This window comes from Haliotis rubra, unplaced genomic scaffold (genome assembly GCF_003918875.1).
Source record: "Haliotis rubra isolate DU_JTF1 unplaced genomic scaffold, ASM391887v1 Scf75, whole genome shotgun sequence".
Taxonomy (NCBI): Eukaryota; Metazoa; Mollusca; class Gastropoda; order Lepetellida; family Haliotidae; genus Haliotis; species Haliotis rubra.
In genome coordinates, this window is record NW_025767468.1 from 20,913 (window position 1) to 46,058 (window position 25,146).

At 40.5% G+C, this 25,146-nt stretch overlaps 2 protein-coding genes across 2 annotated transcripts; both read left to right on the plus strand.

Moving 5' to 3' along the window:
• Positions 1-2,238: 2,238 nt before the first annotated feature.
• Positions 2,239-6,889, plus strand: LOC124260070 (apolipophorins-like). The gene is made up of 11 exons (XM_046694319.1): positions 2,239-2,390; positions 3,037-3,093; positions 3,242-3,402; positions 3,532-3,780; positions 3,959-4,310; positions 4,461-4,716; positions 4,870-5,035; positions 5,155-5,484; positions 5,594-6,115; positions 6,243-6,532; positions 6,703-6,889. Exons 1-11 carry the CDS (start codon positions 2,336-2,338, stop codon positions 6,887-6,889), a joined length of 2,625 nt encoding a protein of 874 aa, XP_046550275.1. The 5' UTR covers positions 2,239-2,335.
• Positions 6,890-7,192: 303 nt separating this feature from the next.
• LOC124260115 lies at positions 7,193-21,086 on the plus strand. The gene is given in 18 exon segments (XM_046694362.1): positions 7,193-7,296; positions 7,450-7,597; positions 7,722-7,979; positions 8,096-8,368; positions 8,611-8,763; positions 8,766-8,850; positions 8,973-9,186; positions 9,359-16,381; positions 16,576-16,914; positions 17,123-17,282; positions 17,392-17,576; positions 17,707-17,978; positions 18,119-18,266; positions 18,456-18,576; positions 18,687-18,913; positions 19,040-19,339; positions 20,393-20,455; positions 20,720-21,086. Coding segments are annotated over 18 exon segments (10,047 nt in total). The 5' UTR covers positions 7,193-7,278; the 3' UTR covers positions 20,780-21,086.
• Positions 21,087-25,146: the final 4,060 nt, after the last annotated feature.

Sequence of the window (25,146 nt, forward strand, 5' to 3'; positions counted from 1 at the left end):
CGAGCAGTGAAAACTCTGTTTCAATGGGACTATTTTTCCTCGTTTCTTTGCTTTTTAATGTATATTTCAAGAGTGTATCACCCTAGACTGGACCAGACAGTCTGCAAACCAAACTGATATAACTTGTATGCGCTACGTGAGACATTAGGCTACAGTAACACGTAGTTAGGGTACAGTAACACCGTAATTATGGTACAGTAACACGTAGTTAGGGTACAGTAACACGTAATTAGGGTACAGTAAGACGTAATTAGGGTACAGTAACACGTAATTAGGGTACAGTAACACGTAATTAGGGTACAGTAACACGTAATTAGGGTACAGTAACACGTAATCAAGTCACTTAGCCTGACCACTTGATGCATTCAGGTGACCACTTGAGACCTATCACAAACCGAATCCTTTGGGATGCTGTGTACAATATTAACAAAACGGGATTCAATTCACTACCAATGTATAACACATACTAGTATTTAATCAACATTTTAAAACAAACGGAAGACCAATGGTAGTATCCTCCAACATCAACCCTCGCACATGACAATATGCATTAGATACAGGCATGATATCTTCCATCCATATCTTATTGCTACACTGACACGATCTAGTTACGAAAGTTCAAAAGATATCTACCGATGCCATGTCGTTAGGACATTTACATTTCACTACAGAATGTGAGAACAACGTTTCTGCGAATTAATTAAAACCTAATTTCAAGATCACTTTCACGTTTAATCAATTTTTCTGTTATTGAATTTAATAAATGGATCAAACCTGACGCACAGATCGGGAGAGGGCCATCTAGGTACTTGGCATGCAAACGTGACATTTTGAACGCGAGTTCCGCAATAATTGTCATGTTTTCCTGAATCTTGTCAATTTCACATCTGTGTGAAAAGTGATAGACAATTCAGTGATATATATGATTTCATTACAATACTCAGAAACAATGTCAATTTGTTGGCTTGGATACGTCACAGGTTGGCAAAACCTCCCAAAACCCCTACAGCCCATAACCCCTACAGCTTATAACAACAAAGTTCATGGTCCAATGCACTGCTAGTCTCCTGCCTGTTACCTATTTCATACAATGGACCAGCCCAAACACTTAGAAATTAAGAGAATGATTCTAATGAGCAATAACCAAACTAAGACTTAAGGGATAATGGTTTTAATGGATGATAACAAAAATATTCTAAGAAAAGTTAAATAATATTGAACTTGAGGTTTAATTAACTTCATTAAATATCATAATGTCATAACATATTAAATGGTTTTTATCTTATATTTTTCTACATATTATCAACCTCAAGCAAATTGGTTTTGCTATGTTCCATCCTGACGATCCCCATTTTATTTCACTTGTTATCTTGGTACCCCCCAAAAACGCGAAATCTGAAATAAATACACCACAAACTTCAGGAAACAAAATATGCAAGAAACATTTTGTGTGTTTGAGATATTGAGATGTGTGTAGGGAATATTCCATTTTTCGAGCACACCACTAGCCAATGCCAATGCATATGAGAAAAAAGTAATATATAGCCATACAGATGAAACATTTCCAAAGGAATGGAATAAACTGTCACATTTTCCTTTAATTTCTCTTCATCATCTGTTTCCCCTTGGCTTCATCATTTGCATTTTACCAATCTTGTAAATCCAATATCCCCTACTTTTTAATTGTATATATGGACCTATTCAAAAAAGTTTCTAACAATCATTTTTCTTGATCATCATCATTATCATCATCGTTATAGACAGTAAAAGTTTTAAGCAAACCAAAATAATGTAAAATAGTCATATTCTTATATAAATTATTACATGAATCAGGGCATGTAGACCAGTTCTCAAATGTTCACAAACACGTACTGCTCTTTGCTCTTGTATCAGTGCTTCATGGCTCTTGAACTGATTGACTTCGCACTATGTAGGATTCAAATTCAATATACCATGATAACATACTTCAGCTTCTGGTGCAATCTACAGTGATAACACGCTCCAAAGTCCCAACCACTTGAGCTTCGTATTAAATGCTAATTGAAATCAGGGCCATGTTTTCGTGATTACCTGCCCCAAACCTGTATTATAATTAGCAGTATATGCGATGTACAGAACATGGGTTGCCGTATCGGCAATCTGTCAGGTTCAGTATGGATTCACCTTTGACCAACCCACTTCTGATACCTGTATATAATACCCAGCAGAGAGCATTGGCTTCAGAAACCACGACGAACGCTGTGACACACGTTCCATTACACTTCACGGTGTCAAGCAAGCAGCCACCACACAGCAACACGACTGCGGGAAGGGTCTCCCCCAAGAACCCAACACAATGTATTCAACAACAGCCTTTACGCTGTTAGCTCTGCTAGCAAGTGCTCTGGCAGGTAAGCTCTGCAATCTATTGTACAATGAGACTGGTACAGTGCTCTGGCAGGTAAGTCATTTCATATGTTACATTCTTATTTTGCAATAAGCTAGGAAACTGGTACAGTGCCCGCATCTGATTGATACATACAAGAATAAGATATTTTCATATGTTAATTTGTTTGAACGAGGTAGGATTGGGGTAAATTTGGGGCCGAGTTAGGAATCAGTGCTTAAGGGATACAGCACTGAGCTGAGTAACTGAGTAAAAGTTCAGATTGTTGTGACAGTCAGATGAGTTCATGTAAAGAGAAATAACATTTGCAGGTTAAATACACAGGTGTGAAATATGTATATAATAAAGGCCGATTTTATAGATGTCTAGGAAGGGTGTTTCTGATGTTTGAAAATGAGCTGTACATATGTAAGATAATTTTCAAAACAATGGACAAAGTCGTCTGTATATGGTCATGCTTTTCAACGGATTAACAAGCTTATCTTTTTAACAGTTACGTAATAACTGATATATTTTGGTGTAATAAAGATATCTCTATAAGATACATGAAGATGCCTGACAAATTGCACATCAATATCGTACGTCAAAGTCGCCCGTCACATGAATAACTGCCATGCGAAGCGTAACTGAAGATGATATTTTTCTTTTAGGGCCAATCACCTACCAGTCACGCGACGAGACGACATCCTGCGCCAGACGATGCCGAGGTGAGTAAAAGGACTCGGATTGTAGTGGTTCTTGATGCCGTAATATATATGATAGAATGTGGCAAAAACATACTTACCATTCTTACATGTATGTAGATAGAATGTTCGTTTTCTTTATGAAATCAATTTTCTACATTTTTTGTATCAGACACGAACAAATTCAACTACGTCCCCGGAACTACCTATGAATTCGAGTACAATGTTCAGACCCATACATCCATGGAAGGAGCATCCAGTGATCAAGCGACTCTTGGTATTCGGGCAACAGCTGATATTGAGGTCCTGTCTAAATGCGACATGGCTCTTAGGGTAGGTAACCCTACACATATTCATTAGGGCAATGTCCAATACACCATGGCATGGTTAAAGATGAGGGACCTGTCAACCTGAAAGCGAAACGTTTTACTGTTGTGACATTTCACAAACAATCTGTTTCAGCTGCGCGACGTGAAGGTATACCAGTCTGATCCTTCAACCTCTACACCAATGAAGTACGCTGATGAGTCAGGGGAGTTCAGAAGGAACCTAGAACGATCGCCCCTCCGCTTTTCCTTCCAAGATGGCATAGTGGAAGAACTGTGTCCAGCTGAGGGTGAAACAACATGGGCTCTCAACATCAAAAGAGGACTTCTCACTGCTGTCCAGAACAGTATGGATAACCTGGAAAAGAATCAGAGAGTAAAAGAGGTAAAACTAAGAAATAGGTATTTCTCCGTTTGAAGACTTCAAGATGTAGAAGACTTTGTATGCAATACATGTATTGGGATACATCTGCATTTCTTCGATTTAATAAGTGTTTCTTGAAGACTTCAAGATGCATATTTGTATACCATACATGCATAACATTTATGTTTTATTTCTCCAGAATGACGTCACGGGCGAATGCAAAACCGACTACACGGTGGCATCACGTGGCTGGTACTCTACAACTATTAAGAAGAGCAAGAACCTCCTTGGCTGCACTGATCGTAATGGCTATCACAGCTCAGTCCATGGCATGCAGTACAGAGTTCCTTCAGAGATCCAGTCGCTGCCCCTCATGAAGAGTACACACGAATGTGAACAGGAACTGGACAAGAATGGACTCCTCAAGAGTGCGCTCATCCGGGAGACCCACACATTCAGGCCCTTCTCTAGAGCCACCAGCGGTGCCACCACCAAAGTCCTTCAGAGACTCAACTACAAGACTCAGAGATCTGGTGTTACCACAAGACAAGGTGAGCAGTAGAAAGATCTCCCAGAGTTAGTTTTGAAAGTGTCACAAACAAAAGGCACGGGATTAATTGACTATAACACTCATCATTAGCATCATCATCATCTTAAATAAACGTTCCTAATTGTGTTTCTATCTGATTTACGTGTTTCAGATTATATTCGGAATCGGGCAGGACTTGTGTTTGAACATGCCTATGGCCCAGGAAACAAAGACCAACCAATGAGAGACGCTGAGAGTAAACTGCGAGAGATCTGTCAGAATACACGAGAGGATATCCGCCCGGACACACCACGCTTGTTTTCGGAGCTTGTCTACGTCATCAAAAACCTCAATGTTGATGACATTAGAAGGGTCTACGAGCAAGTTAAATCTGGAGCTATCTGCACTGACAACATAGAGAGGGTCAAGTTAGTATAAACAATTTGTATATCACTATCATAACCCATATTCTATTATCAGGTACACATATATTTCTTGGATAAAAATCTTATCAACAACAATCATTCATAAACATCTGTTTATCTAACTTTGACTAACCTTCAAATCTTGTTTCATTCTAGGAAGTTCTTCCTGGACACTATCCCGATGGCCAGCACAAGTGCATCTGTCACGTTCTTGAAAGACATTCTGCTGAAAAGAGAGGTCACTGGAGCACAGGCAACCATGTGGATCACATCCCTGTCTCTCATCCACTACCCCACCATGGAGATGTTGCAGGAAGTAAAGGTGAGCTGATCACAAACATCACAAAAAAGTACAATGATTGTGTTCACCCTCAATCAAAACAGTGAAAATAACCATCTCATGATGAACTATATACCAACTCTGAATGTATATATTTGTAGGCACTTCTTGACACCCCTCAGTACAGCAAGGCCGCCATGCTTCCAATCTCCACTATGGTCAATAACTATTGCAACCATCACGAAGACTGTTCTGTGGAATCCACGATCACAAATATCATCTCTACCATGGAGAAGACCATTGGTTATGGCTGCTACATCAGAGATTCTAATCTGGAGACGAGTCTTGTGGCCCTTCGTGCTCTCGGAAATGCAGGCCATCTGGACAGATTGACCACTACAATTAGCAGCTGCTTCAACAAACAATCCAACCCCACGGAGGTCCGAGTAGCTGCCATCCAGGCCTACAGAAGACTGCCCTGTACTGCCGATGTGAGTTATAGATATATTTTCAAAACTTACTCATTCATATTTTTTTTACATTTAAATGTCATATGATATCCAATACAATTGTAATGTCTGAACATGTGTTTCATTTCAGAGAAGCAACGTTATGACCATCTACCAAGATTCCGATGAGGATGCCGAGCTGAGAATTGCAGCCTACTTGGCTGTAATGCAGTGTCCATCTGAAGATGTCTTCAGCAGAATCCAAGCGTCTCTCGAGTCGGAGAAAGTTAATCAAGTTGGATCCTTTGTCTGGTCTCATCTAACCAACCTGATGGAAACATCCAGTCCACAGAAGCAGACCATCAGACGAATCCTCGAGGACAAAACCCTTGGAAGGAATTTCGACCTCTCAACACTCAAGTATTCACGCAACTATGAAGGTTCTCTATTCCTGGAGAAATTCAACACTGGCGCCATGCTCGAGAGTAATGTCATCTTTTCAGATAAATCCTTCTTTCCTCGTTCTGCTATGCTCAATATGACAGTGGATCTCTTTGGGAACTCTCTCAATCTTTTGGAGCTTGGTGGACGCATGGAAGGAGTGGAGTATCTCATTGAGAACTACCTTGGCCCATACAGCTACTTTGGAGGAAAGGCAGCCAAGAAACCAAAGGTACTTTTACATTTCAATCAATCATTTGTTTCGCTAAGGGCGCACACATATACACACCTTTGTGTAAAGAACCTATATGTCTACATGTATGCATGTGTTTCAAACCTCAATTTGCTGCTTCTTTCAGAGTACTGTCAACCTTGATCACCTAAGAGGAGACTTATACATGAGGATCTTTGGCAATGAAATGTACTATGACCATTTCAAAGGCGTAGATCCATTGGCATCCATCAAGAACTTCAACTTTCTGGACTTCCTTATCAAGATGTCCAAGAAGCAAGATTACTCCTTCACTCAGAGTATGATGATCCTGGACAGTAGCATGATTATCCCTACCAGCTCCGGTCTCCCCCCTCAATCTCACTGTAAACGGAACAGCCACCATCGACCTCCAGGCCTCTGGTCAAGTGGACCTCCGTAAAATGACAACTTCACCAAGCAGTCTCCTCATTGATGGACACATCAAGCCAAGGTAAACTTTCAGTACTCAATTCTTTTTCAGGAAAAAGACCAATGTCATCACACATTCAATGCATATGTACTTGATATTATATATTTGCTTGAATCCGACCTATGACCTTTTTCAGTGGAGCTATCAAGATTGTTGGAACAATGAGCATGGATGCCTTTGTCACCAAAACCGGCCTTCGAGTTGTCAACACCTGGCATTCCAGCACTGCATTGAAAGGGCGTGTAGAACTCAGCCGGGGAAAGATTCTTAGTGCAGACATTGACTTTCCACAACAGAAAATGGAAATCCTTGATGTCAAGTAAGCATTTTTAACTTTCAGTCCCTTAATACAAATACATATATACATAATACAAAGTGTGGTGTTGTTGACAGTACATGCTTCACACATATGCAATTAATCAAAAATGATATTAATAAAGATTAATATTATCTTTCATATGTTACAGCACAGAGTTCTTCAGCATTCATGGTGATCAGGAGAAGAAACAAGACTTGGTCACAGACAACCGAAAGAGGCTGGAACTGTGCACAGGAACCAGACTTGCCACCATCACTGGCCTTGAGCTCTGTAATGAATTCCAGTGGTCTAATGCTTCCATGGTAGATGCTGCTCCATACTTCCCCCTTCACAGGGCCCTTCTCTCAAAGCCTTGTTCTTTACAAGAGGGACACACACACTGGCTACAAACTCATGGCTAAACAATCAACGGTCAGTATGTAGATTCATACAGTTAGCCTTTCAAAACACTCACATGCTTCCACGTTTCGGGTCGTTTCTGAGTTTGTAGTTATGATGTACATTTTTAGAAACTATTGAATTCACTGAGATAGTATTTTATAATTGTTTCTTTTTCTTTTTCAGAATCAGTATTCCACTGTTGCTCAGATAGCTCTGAACACACCTGGATCCAGAACTGATCGATCTTTGGCTTTCGACTTTCTTCTAAATAGGAAAACCAAAGACCTTGAAATCAACCTGGCGTCCCCATGGAAGAAGGCAGCATTCAAAGGTGTGTTACTTGGATGGGTTTATCTCTCTGTGTTGTTGTTTGTTGCTGCAGTAGTTTGAAGAAACATAAAATCTTGTCATAACATACTAAGATTGAAAGTAAAACTATTCATGTCACTTTACAGGATCGATGGCATATGAAAGTAAGAAGATCGGCATGAAGGGCAATCTGATTGTCGATGAATCGAGAGAATATGGCATCATCAGCGAAGTTGGTATCAAGAAAGTAAGGACATTTGTGACCTACATGCCCCGCCTGGAGATCAGACGCCCAGGAGCCAAAGTTATCCTACTCAGTGGAACAGTAGAGGCTGAAGCACTTAAGAGAGCAAGTGCTGAATTAACCCTCAATGGAGTAACACCAAATGCAATCAGCTTTAGATGTAAGTACAAATTTCAAAGCAGACAACTTTCCACAAGAACCATGGCCTCAATCTATACAAAGTACCACAACTAAAGACCATGTTTCATGTTTCTTAGACCTAACTTACTCTTGCAGCTGCCTTACTGAACTCGAAAATTGAGAAGAGTGTGATGGGTACCTTCAGCCTTGCTCCAAAGCAGGACTACTTTCTCGAGGCTGGTTTGGTGTACCAGAACAGTGGCAGGAAGAAGTCCATCATCAAAGTCATCCCAACATTAACAGTCAAGACCCCCAAACTTCAACTCGTCTCTCTCTCTGGATCAGGAGACTATAAAGAGGGCAAATCACTCAAGGGAGGTGTCTCTCTGGATGTACACAAGGTCTTGGACAAACCAATCACTCTGAAATGTAAGTATTACGGAAACTTAAGTTAGGAATGGCTAGGAATGCCAACATTTTACAATCACAACACGTTTATATAAGAAATTCACTCTTCACCAGGTAACCTTAAGTTTCAATGACTTGTCAGTTTGTTGTTGCAAATTATTATATTTCAAATAACAACATATTAAACACAGTATCAAATGTTGTTTCAAAAAAACATCATATCACTTATGAATGTATTCAACGGCCATGTATGTCCAAATCAGGTGACATCAAGAAGACAGGTGGTTCTAAGAACAAGTACAGCGGAAGTGTAACACTTTCTTCCCGTTTCCTGGTCACCAAGCTTAGTGGCAACGTACAGACCAAGACGAGCACAGTCAGCACCTTTTTAACTCTCGACTACAATCTGCCTAAGATCCGAAGTATCAAAAGGACAAGATCACATTCAGCTCTAAATACACTGATCGTAGCACCAAGTCCCTCTGGAACTACCAGCTGAACACGTAAGTAAACATTCATACATCAAATTCTTATTCACCGAACCGGTATCACAACCCTAGTAATAGTAAATGCTACTTTGTAAAATCAGGTGTCATGTGTGTACACAGGATAATGTTTTTTACAGAAACTTCGAAGACAAGAGATTCCCTGAGGTCAATTTCTTCACGGATCTTGACTTCTCTCACAACAACAAACACACAGAAGCTGGTGCAACATTCCGATATGGACCTAAATCCAAAGATTCCTCCCGTCAGATCACAGGCTATGCTCTTGTTAACCATGACGTTGGGTCCAAAGCCAAAGTTGACTACACAATGAAAACTACTGTGGGACCACTGGTGAGCCATTTGATCGTACCTAACATAGCTATAAGGTCGCACACATAACTAAGAATCAACTACACTTAACAAATAATGGCACATTGTATCATTGTTATAAACCATACATATTCATCACCTACATAACAATTTCTTCAGGTTTACTTCATGGTTGAATTCATTATTGTTTCAGGATGTGAAACTGAGCCTGAAAGGAAAGCATATCCAAGACAGTCGCAATCTGAATTCCACCATGACATTTGGCTATGGCAAAGGAAATACAATTGATGCTGCTCTCAATCTGAGAAATAGTGGAAAGAAGACACTGAATCTCTTGGGTGAAGCAAGGCTTTCTTATCCAGGCAAAGAACTCCATCTGAAAACTGATCTAATCCAGTCCAAGAAAGACTACACACACTCCATGACCTTCTTCATGGACAAAGAAAAATCTACTATGGTAACAACCTACAAAAGACAGAGAGATGCAGCCCACCAGGTGAAATCTGACATCAAGCTACATTACATCCAGCCAATCCAACTGACTGCCTCCACTAACCTGAACAACAAGGACCTCAAGCTTTCTGCACAGGCCGATTATGCTGGTGAGGTTTATGGAATCAACACAGGCTATAAATACTCCAAGACGCCAAGTGCCAAGTGGAGCATGGACATTACATACCCCACAAGACATGTCATTCTCCAGGTCGAGGGTGGAAGGCGAGGTGTCACATACGAGGGCTCTGCTGATGCTAAGTGGGATGCTGACAAGGACATTTCCAGGAGATTCCTCCTCACAGGAAAACTCAACCTCAAGTCATCTGGCAACTTTGCTTCCACTGTTGCAATGAAATACCCAACCAGAGATGTGGAGTTCAATATCAAACATGCTAGTGGCCAACAGTATACTACACGTGCTGATGTCTCTTGGGACACTGACAAGAAGATCAAAGTAGATACATCCTTCAAAAAGGTCCAAACACGAAGTGGTCAGTCACTTGATGGTTCTGTGAGAGTGAAGACCCCGTTTGAAGGATATGAAGATCTAATGGCCCAGGCCAGTAGTGACAACAATGACAAGAAATATGGCTCCTCAATGCAACTCTCCTGGGGTGGAAAGAAAAATCAGATCTCTTCTGCTGTCAGCATGAAGAAACCCTTCTCTGTAAGAAACCTTGACCTGACTATCACAGGAACATCCCCTTTCAAAGGATACAGAAGGTTCAGCACCGAAATAGATCACAGAATGACAACTTCTCTTAACACCATCATTAAGGGAAGCTTAGAGGGAAAGAATGCCAAGCTCATTTTGACTGGGGAGAACCGATGCACTGACCAGAAAAGGGACATTGAGGGTACCGTGAATTTCAAGTCCAACTTCAAGGGAATGCGAGCTGTTAATCTACGTCTTTCTCACAATGATGATTTCAGAAAGTTTGTGACTGACATTGCTCTGGATGTCAATGGCGATCAATACACCTATGATTTGGATATGGACCATGCAAGATCTGGATGGCAGTTCCAAAACACCGGTAAGCTCACACTCTCTTCTCCAAGCTACCGGTTCACCAACAACTGGCAACACAGGAATACTCACAATGACGTGAAAAGTACAATGACAACCGAATGGGGCAGGGGCCGACGCATCTTTGTCAACATATTTGGAAACCATGCTTCAACCACCAGAACAAAGGCCTTGGGAGGAGTAACCATTGAAACTCCATGGAAACCAATCCGCAGTCTTGACATCAACCTTGACCATGAACACGGAAGAGGTTTTATCCGCCACTCCTCTAACATCAAGCAAGGAGAGGATATTATTGGGTCAGCAGGAATCAACTACATTAGATCTGATGGGCAAACAGAGTCGGACTTTACACTGGCATCACCTGTGACCGACCTCAAAGGGAAGATAAGTGCTCGCTATCTTACTTATCCACTTTCAGGACATGCTGAATTAGAATGGTCTCCATATAACAAAATGTCGCTTGATGGTTCCTTTGCTGCTCCATCTAAAGAGAATATTGAAACAAGTCTACGGATGACAAGTCCTTTTGAAAACTTCAGAGACATTGTCTTGAAGGCATCTCACAAGAGGGAAGGATCTGATTTGATATCAAGAGGAAGTTTCAGCTATGACATCAGAAAGGCCTTTGAATTTGAAGCACACATTACTCCTGACACCCTGAACAATTATCGGGCAACACTGAAGACGCCTTTTGATGACTACAAATCTTTTGAGGCAGCACTTTCATACGATGGTGGCAGGAGAAACTTCATGAGCAAAGCTAACTTTGCTATCACTCCTGTTTTGGGAAACTTTGCTGGGATCTTGAACTGGAACCTCGACGACATGAATGGAAAGATGAGGATAGATACTCCATTCCCTGACTATCAGTACGTGCAGGTGTTTGCCAGCAGTGAACTTACAGGCAAGGGGAGACGCTCACACATTGAAACAGAATACTATCCAAGGAAAACTGTTAGCCTTGATGCTGTCTATGCATTTGGAACCCCCATTATCATGGACGTCACCATCAAGACTCCATTTGAAAACATGGAACACATGAGTGCATCCCTTAAACATGCTCTCAGAAGACGCTCTCTACAAACACATGCTGATGTTACGTTTGCGTCTGACAGCAACTTGGCTGGCGATCTGAAACTGAACTGGGCAAAGGGATATGATGGCAGTCTGGTCATCACCACACCTTTCCATGGTTATGAAATCAACAAGCTATCTGTCAGACATGAGGGCACTTGGGATGATTTCAAGAGTCACGGAGAAATTCAAATGACAAGGAAAACTGGAGAAGTCGACCTTGATTTCCGTCATGGCTTTAGATCAACTGGGACATTCACACTCAAGACACCATTTAATGGCATGGAAGAAACTAAAGTTTCACTTAACAAACGTGGCCTTTGGAATAACATACGAGGCGGTATCATCATCACCTATGGAAGAGATCAAACAATTGACATCTCTGGCCAGAACAGATTTTCCAATGGACGCCTGGACACAACACTTCTTGTCAAATCCCCCTTTTCGGAGAACATCAAATTTGGCATAGATCATGATGGCCAACTAAGAAGCTTCTCAACTAAGGTATCTGGAGCTGTTGGATCACGACACTCCTTCAACTCAGAATCAGCATTCACTTTCAGGTATCCATTGATAGATGTATCTACCAACTTTGCCCTCACAAGAGATTGGAGGAGCAGAAACATTGGACTCAAGCTTCACAAAGAAGGCTACATTAGTGACATGAACGCCAAAGCAACTGGAATTCTGGACAATGAACAAGTTGATGTGTCCTTTATACTTAAGACTGATGGCAAATATGAAGGATCTCTCACCATGCAGACACCATTTGAAGACTACAAAGATATTGGACTCTCTCTTCAACATTCTGGAAACGTGCAGAGGTTTACAAGTCAAGGCACTATCAGGTACATGGATGGCAAGTCTCTGGAGGGCACCCTGACTTTCTGGCAATCTGGCCTGGCTCATATTGATACCAAAGCAGAAATCAAGACTCCCTTCCTGGGATATGAATCTTCCCTTCTCAAATACCGCCATTCAATGGATGATTCTCAAATGACATCAAATGCTCTCGTTCTCTATGGACGTGGACAACGAATTACATCTGATCTTAATATCCAAACATCACCTAAGATCAGCTTTGATCTAACTGTTCAAACACCCTACGACAGATTCCAAAACAATAAACTTATGTTTACTCATTCTGGGCCTATTGTCAGCTGCACAAGTCATGCGGAAATGGAAATCCTGGGCAATACAGTCACTGCAGATTCATCATTTGAACACGGAACGTCCACCAGAGCCAGTCTCGCCATCATCACTAACATCGAGGGTATGGAAGTGGTCAAGGCATCTCTCAACAAGGAGGGAAGCAGCGAGAACTTTAGAGGTACTGCTTCAGCCTCCCTGAAGGATTCCACCATTCAAGCCGATGTCACAGGTAGAATTGCACAAGACATCAGAGGAAGCCTTTCTCTTAGAACCCCCTTCAGTGACTTTAGAGACACAGCCATTGTCATTGAACACACAGGCAACTGGAATGATTTTAATAGCGAAGGAATGCTCCGTTACATGGATGGCAAAACAATTGAGGGTAAAATTAAGTTCTTCAATAATGGATACAGGCAGATAAAAACAAGTGCCGAGCTGAAGACACCCTTCACTTCCTATGAAATGATGACCGTCGAATATGGACATGATTCCAGGAGCAATTACTTTAAATCCAACTCAGCAGTCACCTATGGCAACGGACAGAGGATTACATCAGACATCTCCGCAGATACAGCCAGAGATATCAATGTAAATGCTGTGATCAAAACTCCCTTCAGGGACTTCGAACTTAGTAGAGCAATCTTCACTTCCACTGGCCCTCTCAGAAATATGAAAAACAATGCAGAACTTGAGTTTGCCAAGACCAGACTAACTGCACAGACCAACTTTGCAAACATAGGATCAACAAAAGGTGATCTCGTTATCACAACAAACATTCCTGGTTATGAAAGTATGAAAGGTTCCATTGGAGTGGAAGGGGATCTCACTGATCTGAAATCTACAGCACTTCTTAACATTAAAGATTCTACACTTGAAGTAGATCTCAGTGCAAGTTTGAAGAACAGAATCATGGCATCTGTGACGATCAGGAGTCCTTTCCAGAACTTCAGAAATGTGGGAGGCTTCATTGAGCACTCAGGATCGTTATCACGATTTAATACTGAAGGAAATCTTCGCTACATGGATGGAAAAGTTGTTGAAGGCAAAGTCGTCTTCTTAAAATCTGGACTGACACATATTCAAGCTAGCGCAGAACTCAAAACACCTTTCCAAGGATATGAAAGTCAATCTGCAGAGTACAAACATTCACTGAAGAATGGCCGTCTTAGCTCCACCATGGATGTCAACTATGGTCAGCGTCAACAAGTACTGATGACTGTAAATGGCATGATGTCACCAACAATAGACATTAGTGCTACACTGAGAACTCCTTTCAGAAGCTTCGAAACCAGCAGAATCATTTTCACCCACGATGGGCCTATTGGCAACTGCAGGAGTCACCTGGAACTGCAAGCTATTGGGAAGACACTCACTGCAGATTTGGACTGCCAAACTGGTAGTTCTATGAGCGGTAACCTGAATGTAGTCAGCAACATTGAAGGATTGGAGAGCATGAGGGTATCTTACAGTAAGGAAGGGGATATCAATAATCTCAAAGCTAAAGGATCCATTGGAATCAGACAGGAAACATTAGAAGCATCTCTAAACAATGTCTTCAGTTCAAGGCGACTCTTGACTGACTTATCCATCAGAAATCCATACACAGAAGATATTGTTGCACGTGTAGATTTCAGTGGGAGACCAACCAACTTCAAAAATCAGATTTCAGCCAGCATGGGCACTGGTGGTTCCATCTCCTCGGACTCATCCTTCCGGCTTAGAAATGGGGATATTGATATCAGCTCAGGATTTAACTTCAATCTGGCGGGACTTGGACAGACAGGAAATATCAAATTCCACAAAGAAGGAGAACTTAAGAATATGAAAATGAGTATCAATGGTGATTACAACCAGAGGAAAGCAAGTGTGAAAGCCGAGTTCAGAGCACTGGACGACATCCATGGTCAGGTCAAAATCGCAACACCATTCAGACCATACAGAAACCTTGGCTTCTCTTTTGACCATTCTGGTACATGGACTCGTTTTACTTCTCAAAGTATGGTCCAGTTCATGGATAGGAGAAAGATCACTGCAAAAATCAACCATTTCAGTCATGACCTTGATCGTCTAGAAAGTAGCTTAGAAATTACTACACCTTTCCAAGGCTACGAGTTCACAAAAGCTGAGATTGATCATGCTGCAACAACTAATGGAATCAACTGTAATGCTGCTGTACAGTATGCACAAGGACAGAAAGTTACAGGAGAACTCCATGCTACAATTTCGCCAAAGTATGACGTGGAAGTCAAACTGACTACACCTTTCAGACAATATGAGGTTCTCTCTGCATCCACATCATTTGAGCATGGAACTGACAGATACAATCTACAGAGCAAACTGAATGCTGGAAATGGCAATCACTTTGGTCTTGAATCAACTGCTGACATGTCTACCACGCCCTACACGGCAGTTGCACGTATCTCAACACCATTTGAAAACTTTGATTCTGCTGAAATCTCTTTGACACATGCTGGTGAACTACGGAAGTTCAGGTCCACAGGCACAATACAAACTCCAATGACCGGTACTCACACAGGTGAAGCGTCTTTCGGTTACACATCCCTCTCAGAAATGGAAGGTTTAATATCTCTTTCTGATAACATCAAGTTGGCTTTACACAACACCAACAGAAACCAGAAATACCAATCTCACATTGAGGCTACATGGAGTCCCACAGACAGAATAGCTTTTGATGGATCCTACCAATTCCTTGATCTGTACAGTGAGAAAGAACTGACAACAGATCTGACCCTGGTTACACCATTTGAAGCTGCCAAATTGACTGCTCTCAGGTTTGAACATCATCAAGGATCGGATAAATATACAGAGAAGCTGGAAGCTGATTACAATGGTGACAATATTCTGGATATGGACATGGAGATCTCCCGAGGTTCAAGGGAGCAGGGAACATTCACAATGAGGAAACCAAGGCCAATGCAGCTGACTCTTTCAGGGGAAATGGCTGATGAGAACATTGATGGAGAGATGTTTGTCAACTGGGACAGAGATGAACCCGAGAGCAACATCCGAATCCAGACCACACTGACAGACAGGAGCAGACAGTCCCTGCTGAACAAAGACCTGACACTCAAGTTTATTCATCCCACCCGCACTGTTGGTATCATCGGAAATGTCCTCAGTTCACAGCTCCAAACAAAGAGTCGTGGAGAATTCATCTGGAATGAAGATGCAGGACACAAACTTTTCTATGATGTGGATGTTAAGGACCGTAGCCGCCGTAACAGCAAGATGTATGATGGCACCTTCAAAGTGGGATCCCCACTGAGAAGTCTCCAAATGGATGGGTCTTACAGTCAGACAGGTGCAAGCAAAACTCTGGATGGAGCCTTCTCCTGGGATGCAGACCGAGATGACACAAAGAAGATTGGCATGAAAGCTGTCTTCACACCTGGTGACAAGAATAAGCAGGCTGATCTCTCTCTCAGACTTCCTTCTATTGGAAAGGTAGGAACTCAACACAATATTTACTGTAAAGTTTATGCAAACATGATGTTTTGAGCTCATTACCAAGACAAAATGTCGCGGCGTAAAACTAAACTCACTCACTAAACTCAACAAAATGTCATGATGAATAATACCCTTTAATGCTCTGTACACACAATTAGAACAAAAACATAACGGTTGTCAATGATCTTCAGAACATCCAGATCGACACAGAAATGCTGCTGAATGATGGCAGGACAGTCTTCAATGGAAAAACACAACTGTCCTACTCCAGTGACTCCCGAAAGACCCTGACACTTACATCTCGACTGGATGATATTTCCTATGGATGGGGTAACACCAACTACAGTCTTGTGGTTGGCGTAAGCCACCCATATACAGATGTGGACGTCAAACTTACATCCCACATCGGCAGCTCCAGCGAGAAAGTATCTGCTGGAACTGGAATCACCTACCTAACAGCCAGAAGGGAAAGACAGAACTTTGCTCTCAGAGGCGAGATCAACAAACTGAGAAAGCAGATACAGCTGCAGGTGAGAAGCCTTACTGTTCAGAGTATCCTCAAAGCTTAAAATCATTAGCCATTAGGATCACATGATAGATATGATGTCTCAATATATACGTCATTAGTATTAACATTTATCTCATAATCAAATCTAAAGATGAAGTAATAATTACAAATTCATGACAAAGATGTTATCAAGTATTTGATATCAAGTAATATAATTCCCACTTTTATAGATGGAGACCCCAATCAAGAACATGGACCTCTCTGGTGAGATGGAGGAAACTCCTTTCAAGCTGAAGATCAGGAACATGTATGGAGACAAGATTGTCCAAGCACACCTTACTGTTGACACCGAAAGGAGAATGGTGGATTTCCAAACTAACTATGACCTAGGTAGGATCTGCAATATCCTCCTTCCTTTCAAATCTATTTATATATGATGAACATTTCATCAAATTTAAAGGCCAAAATAGCACTGTAACAGAAACATATTCTACTTCAGACAACCCTGGAAAGACACTGAACATGAATGCCAGATACGTCAATTCAAGCGCCATGCAGGCTGAGGTTTATCATCAGGACAATTCTCGTCGACTTTCTGACAGTCTGCTTGCTCTCAGACTCAACACATCCCGTCTTCTCCATACCAGGATATCCTGGAGGCCACAGATGATCGCTGATGTTCAGGTATTAAATGCTGAAGAACATATGTAATTAGTGTACAAATTGAAATGTTTGAAAATCAAAACTCGTCACAAGAAAACTTTCCACATTTAATATACCATTTTTGTAAATGAGTACTCTTGTGTTTTTAAAGGGATACTTGACCAAGACAGTGGAGACATATGGGCAAGATACCAAGGCCTCTTTCCACTCTGTATACGAGTCTGTGGGACAGGAATTGTCCGGCAAGTACCACCGGATTGCACAAGTCGCCAAAAAGGAACTGTCTCCTTACCTAACCATGTTGGAATCAGAGATGGCTTCCATAGAGAGACAGTTGGACTCTATCAGGAGGGATATCAAGCGCATGTACAACCGTAATGACTTCTACATAGCAGCAATGGGAGATTACTTCAGTCAGACATTGTAAGTCGACCAGCGGTTTCATTTATATCTATAGTGGGATCAATTTAGGGTCATATTTGGAATATAGCATTGTCTAAAGCTAACAACGCGAAAAAGACATTGCACACTTTGATAACCATGAGCAAATTTCTTTGCTTCAGCGAAGCATACAAGGACCTTGTGACTTCAACAAAGGAAGTGTTTGCTTCCACAAATCAGAAACTGGCTGAATACATGCAGGAGATGACAAACTTCCCCATCGGACAAAAATATCAGGCCATTGTTGCTGAAACCCTCGCCAACTTTAAGGTTTGTGTCTCTTACAAACTTACATTTTTCATGAACTCCTGGTGTGATCCCTTATTTTCAGTGATCCATTCAAATGGGTATCGTGACTATTTTCCTTTTTACATAAAGAGATCTGTTTTGACAGATCATCGAGACTGATTACTTTGGCGTTGATATGTTATGTTTAAAATATTTCATTTCTCAATGTAGCGTGGTGTGGATGAGCTTGTTGGAATGACCGTGGTGATGATCTCAGGACTGGATGAACAGCTGCAGAGTATGAGGAACACTTATCATCATCATTACAACAACCTGCAGAATTCGATTACAGGTAATTTATTTCAACTTATTGTGAATGTTTGATTTTTGCTTCCGAAATCAATGTACAAATCACCACCATCATGACAATTTAATTTTTACCTTATACTGCATCTTTCACAGAGCTGAAGAACCATCCTCGATTGGCGACTGTCAGGCTTCAGGTTGCTGACACCTACCAGCAATACCTCAACGCCATTACCAACAAAGTACAGGACCTTAACATCCCCAGCAAGTACAGCGCAATTGTAGAGCACACACAGAAGATGATGACCTCCCGCCTAGGAGACATCATGAAGAGGGACGACCTCCAACATCTGCTTTCCCTCACAAACGGTGCTTACCAAGAGGTCAGTCCAAATGTTATGTCCAAGATTGTTTTTATGTAGTGCAAGGCAACCTATCTTTTCAATTTATCAGTCTGGCAACACAATTTGTGAATGCAACAGCTTCAATGAACTATCACTGGTTTACAGGGTGTGTGGGCATACAACTACTGGCAAGTAGAGGAGAACCTCAAGCAGCACCTGCAGAGCATCTATGAGATCATCAAGGAGATGATTGAGGAGGAGGTTCAGAAATACAGGGAACAATTGGTCTTTCTGGAAAAGTCCAAGGTCACAGTTTGGGATCCTGAACATGGAGAGATCCAGATAGACTTATACCTGCCTATTCCACTTCAATCTCTGGACACACTTCCAGAAATTCAGACGTATGTTCAAAGGGCAAAGACTGCAATCAACACATACATTCCAGACAAGGCAACGTACCAGAGAGTAAGTTTGTTTTGGGGTTTTTTTGTTTTTAATTGTTTTAATTTATTTTATTTTTCATGAAACCCAAGTCTTCCATCATAAACGGTCCTTACATAATGACATATACAAATACATGAAACATAATCAGATATCCAACATACCAGGATGTAACATAGTTAGACCAGTGAAATATCAGCCTGTATAGGGTGTTGCATGCAATGCCACATCCAACATATCATGTTTTACATAGCGCAACATGCAGCATAGAGTGATGTATATAGCGTCATATCAGACATAGCATATTGTATATGGGGTACCATCCAACATACGCTGTATATTGCGCAACATCCAACATAAGTTGTATATAGTGTCATATCCGAAATGTCGTAATGTATACAGCATATCATACGACCTATTATGTTGTATATAGCACCATATCCGACATATCATATTGAATATAGGGCCACATCTGATGTTTCCTGCTGTATATTGCGTCACATCCAACATATCGTATTGTATATTGCGGCACCTCCGACATATCATGCTGTATATAGCGCAGTACCAAGCATACAATGTTGTATATAGCGCCATATCAGACATATCGTATTGTATATGGAGTCATATCCGACATATGTTGTACATAGAGCTACATATAGCGTCATATCCGACATGCCACGCTGTATATAGCATCACATACGACATGTCATATTGTTTAAAGCACCACATCTGACATATCATGCTGTATATTGCATCACATCCCTTCTATCTCATTGTATATTGCATCACATCTGATCTATCATGTTGTATAATGCATACTCCTCTGACATATTATGTTGTATATAGCGCCACATCCAACATACCATGTTATACATAGAGCCACATCTACCAGAGAGTACGTTACCTAGCCTATATGTACACCGGTGGGTTTTTTCTACAATTATATTCAACGGTGAAGGGTATTACCAAATGTTTGGTGTATATAGTACCCGGGCATATAACTTTGGCATGAACGTTTCACTCATTCTTGAACCCGTCCATTGTGTTATAACACAAGATTCTTTCCCCTATTTTCAGTACATCCCAACATCATTGTGGCAGACACCCAATGCTACAACGAGGATCAATCGTGAAATGAAAGTAAGTAGCACAATATGTTTATGATGCACCCTGCACTTTGCGTCTCTTTTTTAATATCTTTAATTGTATTTTCAATTAGCACGTGTTTAGTCATTTTGTTTATAAGCTATATGATTGTTCATCGTGTGAGAAAATAAAGAATGAATAAAGAAGTCCTAAAGTAGATGATGTAATACAAATCTATACAAATCAAGTCACTCAAAAATAGTTCAAGTACAATGAAACATCTAACATGCATCTTTTCAATACTTTCATCTTTTGCAGACCTTGCCAAACGCCTCTCAGAGACGTCCCTTGAGAAGGTACAACGCCATCCGTCTCTAAGACCACAGCCTTCCAACACCCATTGAACCCTTACAGAAAAATGATCTAGACAATGTATTGACTATTTATAGTACCAAACGTTTTATGTAAGATCAATGTTACTTGTAAACTGTACTGAACAAATGATATAAGACAAACTATTTGAATATTTAGTAGTGAAAAATATGTCTATTATGTTTGCTTGTAAACGAACACTTCCATTATGTGGAATGTGTGGTGTCTTTTGTTCAGTATATGTTACAGATAAGGTAACAAGTAGCATGTAACAAATTCCTTCCCAGTCCAAGAATAAATATTTGCATTCAAAGTGTTTCCTGTTGTATTCTATGGTGTTACACCTTTACTTTCGCTGATGGAATTATCGGATTTTTCACGTCTGCATTTGTCACATACTAAGAAATGACACTGGCATGGTATCCTCTGGTCATCTGTTAATGATGTGACAACTGTTTGATGTCATTAAACTGACACTTTCTACTTGAGGCAAGTAGTTCCTTTGTACATCAATTTTCTTCATTGCTATGAAGTCCCACGAAACTAAAGAAGGCACTGCCTCACAAGAACATAATGTCTCACAATACTCAAGAACACAATGCCTTACGAGATACTACAGTTGGAAACTTACCCTGACATATTTCTACCATGAAGTCGACCTGTGAGCTTTTCATATCAAATTATACTCAATATTTATTAATGGTAGCCAGGAATTGTTTCTGCTATGTTAGGGTGTGGTTTGCAATACCTCTACACAGTTACATTCGCAAAGAATGGATCTTTCTACTGACAATATCTTCTGGTATTATGGTCAGGTTTGAATGAATATCTGGAGGGTTGGGTTGGAAAAACATAGGAAAATCTTTTTCCACATTCTGAAGAAATCCCTACTACAAGGAGAGTCGAGTTTACGTTACAGAGTAAAGATCTGGTTTGAACTGATCTTCAGTAATCCATTCTTGTCGTAAGAGGCCACTAACAGCATCTGATGGTCCGTCAGATTTGGTTGGTTCATGTCATCGTATCCAATGCTCGATGTTCATGATGTCAATCACTGGATTTTGGGTCAAGGATGTTTACAGATCATCGGCATATAGCTGGAATATGCTGCGCAAAACAACCAGCAATGTTGCATAATGTGGGTTTGGTGAGCATGAGCGTCTGCATGTATCTCTGCGTTGACTGGTGTCGGTTTTAGTGCAAGTGCACTGAGATGATTAGTCCGCTCCAGTCTCCTCCAGCTTCTACTGGTCTATTCCTGACTGTCGCCGTCCTTTTTGTTTTTGACTCCAAGGGCCCTTATTCTCGAAACTTTCGTAGCCTTAAGAATTCTTAACTTTGATCGTAGCCAATGTGTTAAAAATGGGCTTACGAAGTTCGTAGGGTTACGAACGTTTCGAGAATAGCTAGCCAGTCCCGTTTCTTTTTCTTAACCTTGACATCGAACAGCAACATGTATACCCTTCCCTGACCACAACAGACGACCTAGTATTGCCAAATTTGAGTGCAATTATTCATTATTGTACTCTATAACACATCTTTGCAATGATATTTTAATATTAGTCATTATAGGTTACGCAGACTGGATCTTGTTTTCGCAACAAAAGTTGAAAGATCTAAGCACAATTGTTTTGAAAAAGTGGCTTATGATGTATGATACTCGTGAAGATCAGTTGTCTTCAGCAACCCATGCTTGTCGTAAGAGGAGACGAGTGGTCAGGCTCGCTGGCTTGGTTGACACATGTCATCGTCACCTAATTGTGTAGATCAACTGGATTGTCTGGTCAAAACAATACGCGAATGTCCTTTGGTAATTTTAGTAGGTGTCTTTGCTGTGCGTGAGGTATTCCAGGATATCGTTTCGACATTCACATGAAGGACATATATTTATTGTTCCTATTGTTTGGAGGTATGTTGATGGTGCATATGTTACATAATTTACAATCAGTACAAATATAGTCAACATTTCTACTTCAGAAACAGAACACCTCACTTCCCACTTCCAAACGCCAGGTTTGACATTTAACGAATGACTGACTGACTGACTGAGTATGGTTTTACGCCGTTTTTAGCAATATTCCAGCAATTCCACGGCGGGTCCGCTTAATGTGGGAGGAAACCCCGAAGTCATGCAGTATTAATGTTAGTGGAACCCATAAGCACGTGTTTGGTGCAGAGAAACCTAGAAACAGAAACCGGAATTGGAACACACGATGACAGATTGCTGGCGTGCCCAGCGGACGCATCTCTGCAAAGAGAATGCCAGTGCCTTAATCTTGGTTCCCATTTCAACCCCATAATCGCCAATTACCTTATTCTACCTCGTTTACACACCCACCCCCCTTCCAATACAAACGTAATGATAACCATGTCTTCGTCTTAAACATGGCATTACAAAATTCTTCGAGTATATCCTAGTTATAATCAAAATGAAAGAATTGTGTGAGTTATACCGCCTTGACCAGTATCATGTCATGTCATGTCAGCGTTAAAGCATAGTCCAAACTTTAGCAGGTCGCATGAATTTACCACAGGACATTAATAGGAACCTAGGATTCAAACAGACGACCACCGAAGAATTGTGAAGGGAGGCAACTCTCTACAACGGCCTTCAGTCCCCTGAAACCACTTACCTCCCTTGTAAACTAAACGACGGAAACTACTTGTCTCTAATGCACAGTCGATATGTGAAGCCTATTTGAAGACGTGCATTAGGTCCTTAGGTAGAATTTCATTACTCAAAAGGTATCCATTGTTAATATTCTATAATAGGTTACAGGCTGAACATCAATGCATTAAATCCAGTGATCCCTTCGCTTCAACCTCGACCGTCTCTGTACCTCCGTATTGTACATATTTACACACGATAACAGGTGAACACAAACACAACCGACAGAATCACAGTTTGTATGTTTAACGATCCGGTGTTTCGAGAACCTTTACTTCCCGTAGTTGAGGTTGTCACTGTCTTCATAGTAACACGTTTTGTTACTTTTGAACTTCCTTGCGTCGAATGTTTGGTGGTTCTCTGAATTGTCGATGTCGTTGTTTTACCTGGAAATGTGACAAGAGAATCATTTACACGTTTGTTCTCGATACTAGTGAAATTATCAACTTTCATTCCCTCCATCATAAGTTACAACACCGTCGTAAAACAGACGTATTTAACAGATATACTAAGGTTACTTCGTCCCTTCTGCCTACTATCATCTAATCAAACTAATATTCACACACTCTCAGAAAACGCTGCATCAGCCACCGTGGGTTTGGGTTTTTGTTTTTTGTTTTTGTGAGTGTTTTTTGTTTTGTTTTGTGGGGGGTTGTTAACTTGTATTTGTTATTTTTTGTTTGTTGCTTTTGTTTGTTTTTTGTTGTTGTTTTGGGGGGTTGTTTTACTTGTATTTGTTATTTTTATTTTTATTTTTAGTTGCTTTTGTTTGTTTTGTTGTTTTTGGGGGTTGTTTACTTGTATTTGTTATTTTTTTTGTTTATTTGTTTGTTGCTTTTGTTTGTGTTGTTGTTTTCTGGGGGTTGTTTGTTTATTTGTTTTTTTTTTGTTTTGTTGTTGTTTGTTTTTTGTTTGCTTTTGTTTGTTTTTGTTGTTATTTTTTAGGGGTTTGTTTTACTTGAATTTGTTATTTTTTGTTTGTTTCTTTGTTGCTTTTGTTTGTTTTTCTTGTTGTTTTGTTTTGTTTGGGGGTTGTTTACTTGTATTTGTTATTTCCTTTTTTAAATTGTTGCTTTTGTTTGTTTTTTGTTGTTTGTTGTTTTGGGGGTTGTTTACTTGTATTTGTTATTTTTGTTTAATTTTGTGCTTTTGTTTGTTTTGTTTTGTTGTTTTTTGGGGGTTGTTTTACTTGTATTTGTTATTTTTTGTTTGTTTGTTGATTTTGTTTGTGTTGTTGTTTTTGTAGGGTGTTGTTTACTTGTATTTGTTAATTTATGTTTGTTTGTTTGTTGCTTTTGTTTGTTTTGTTGTTTTTTGGGGGGTTGTTTACTTGTATTTGTCATTTTTTGTTTGTTTGTTTGTTGCTTTTGTTTGTGTTGTTGTTTTTTTGGGGGGTGTTGTTTACTTGTATTTGTTTTTTTTTTTTTCTTTCTTTCTTTCTTTTGTTTGGTTTGGTTTGGGGGTGGGGAGGGGGAAAATCTCTGTCTACACCATCATTTTGTCACCATTTAACACTACCATCACTGTTTCAAGTTTCGTCAGTTGATCAATATTTATCCCTATCGTCAGGATGTCACAATTTCTCCTTATCGTCAGTTTGTCACAATTTCTCCTAATGTCAGTTTGTCACTATTTATCCCTATCGTCAGTTTGTCACCATCTATCCCTATCATCTGTTTGTCACTTGTTATCCCTGCCATCAGTT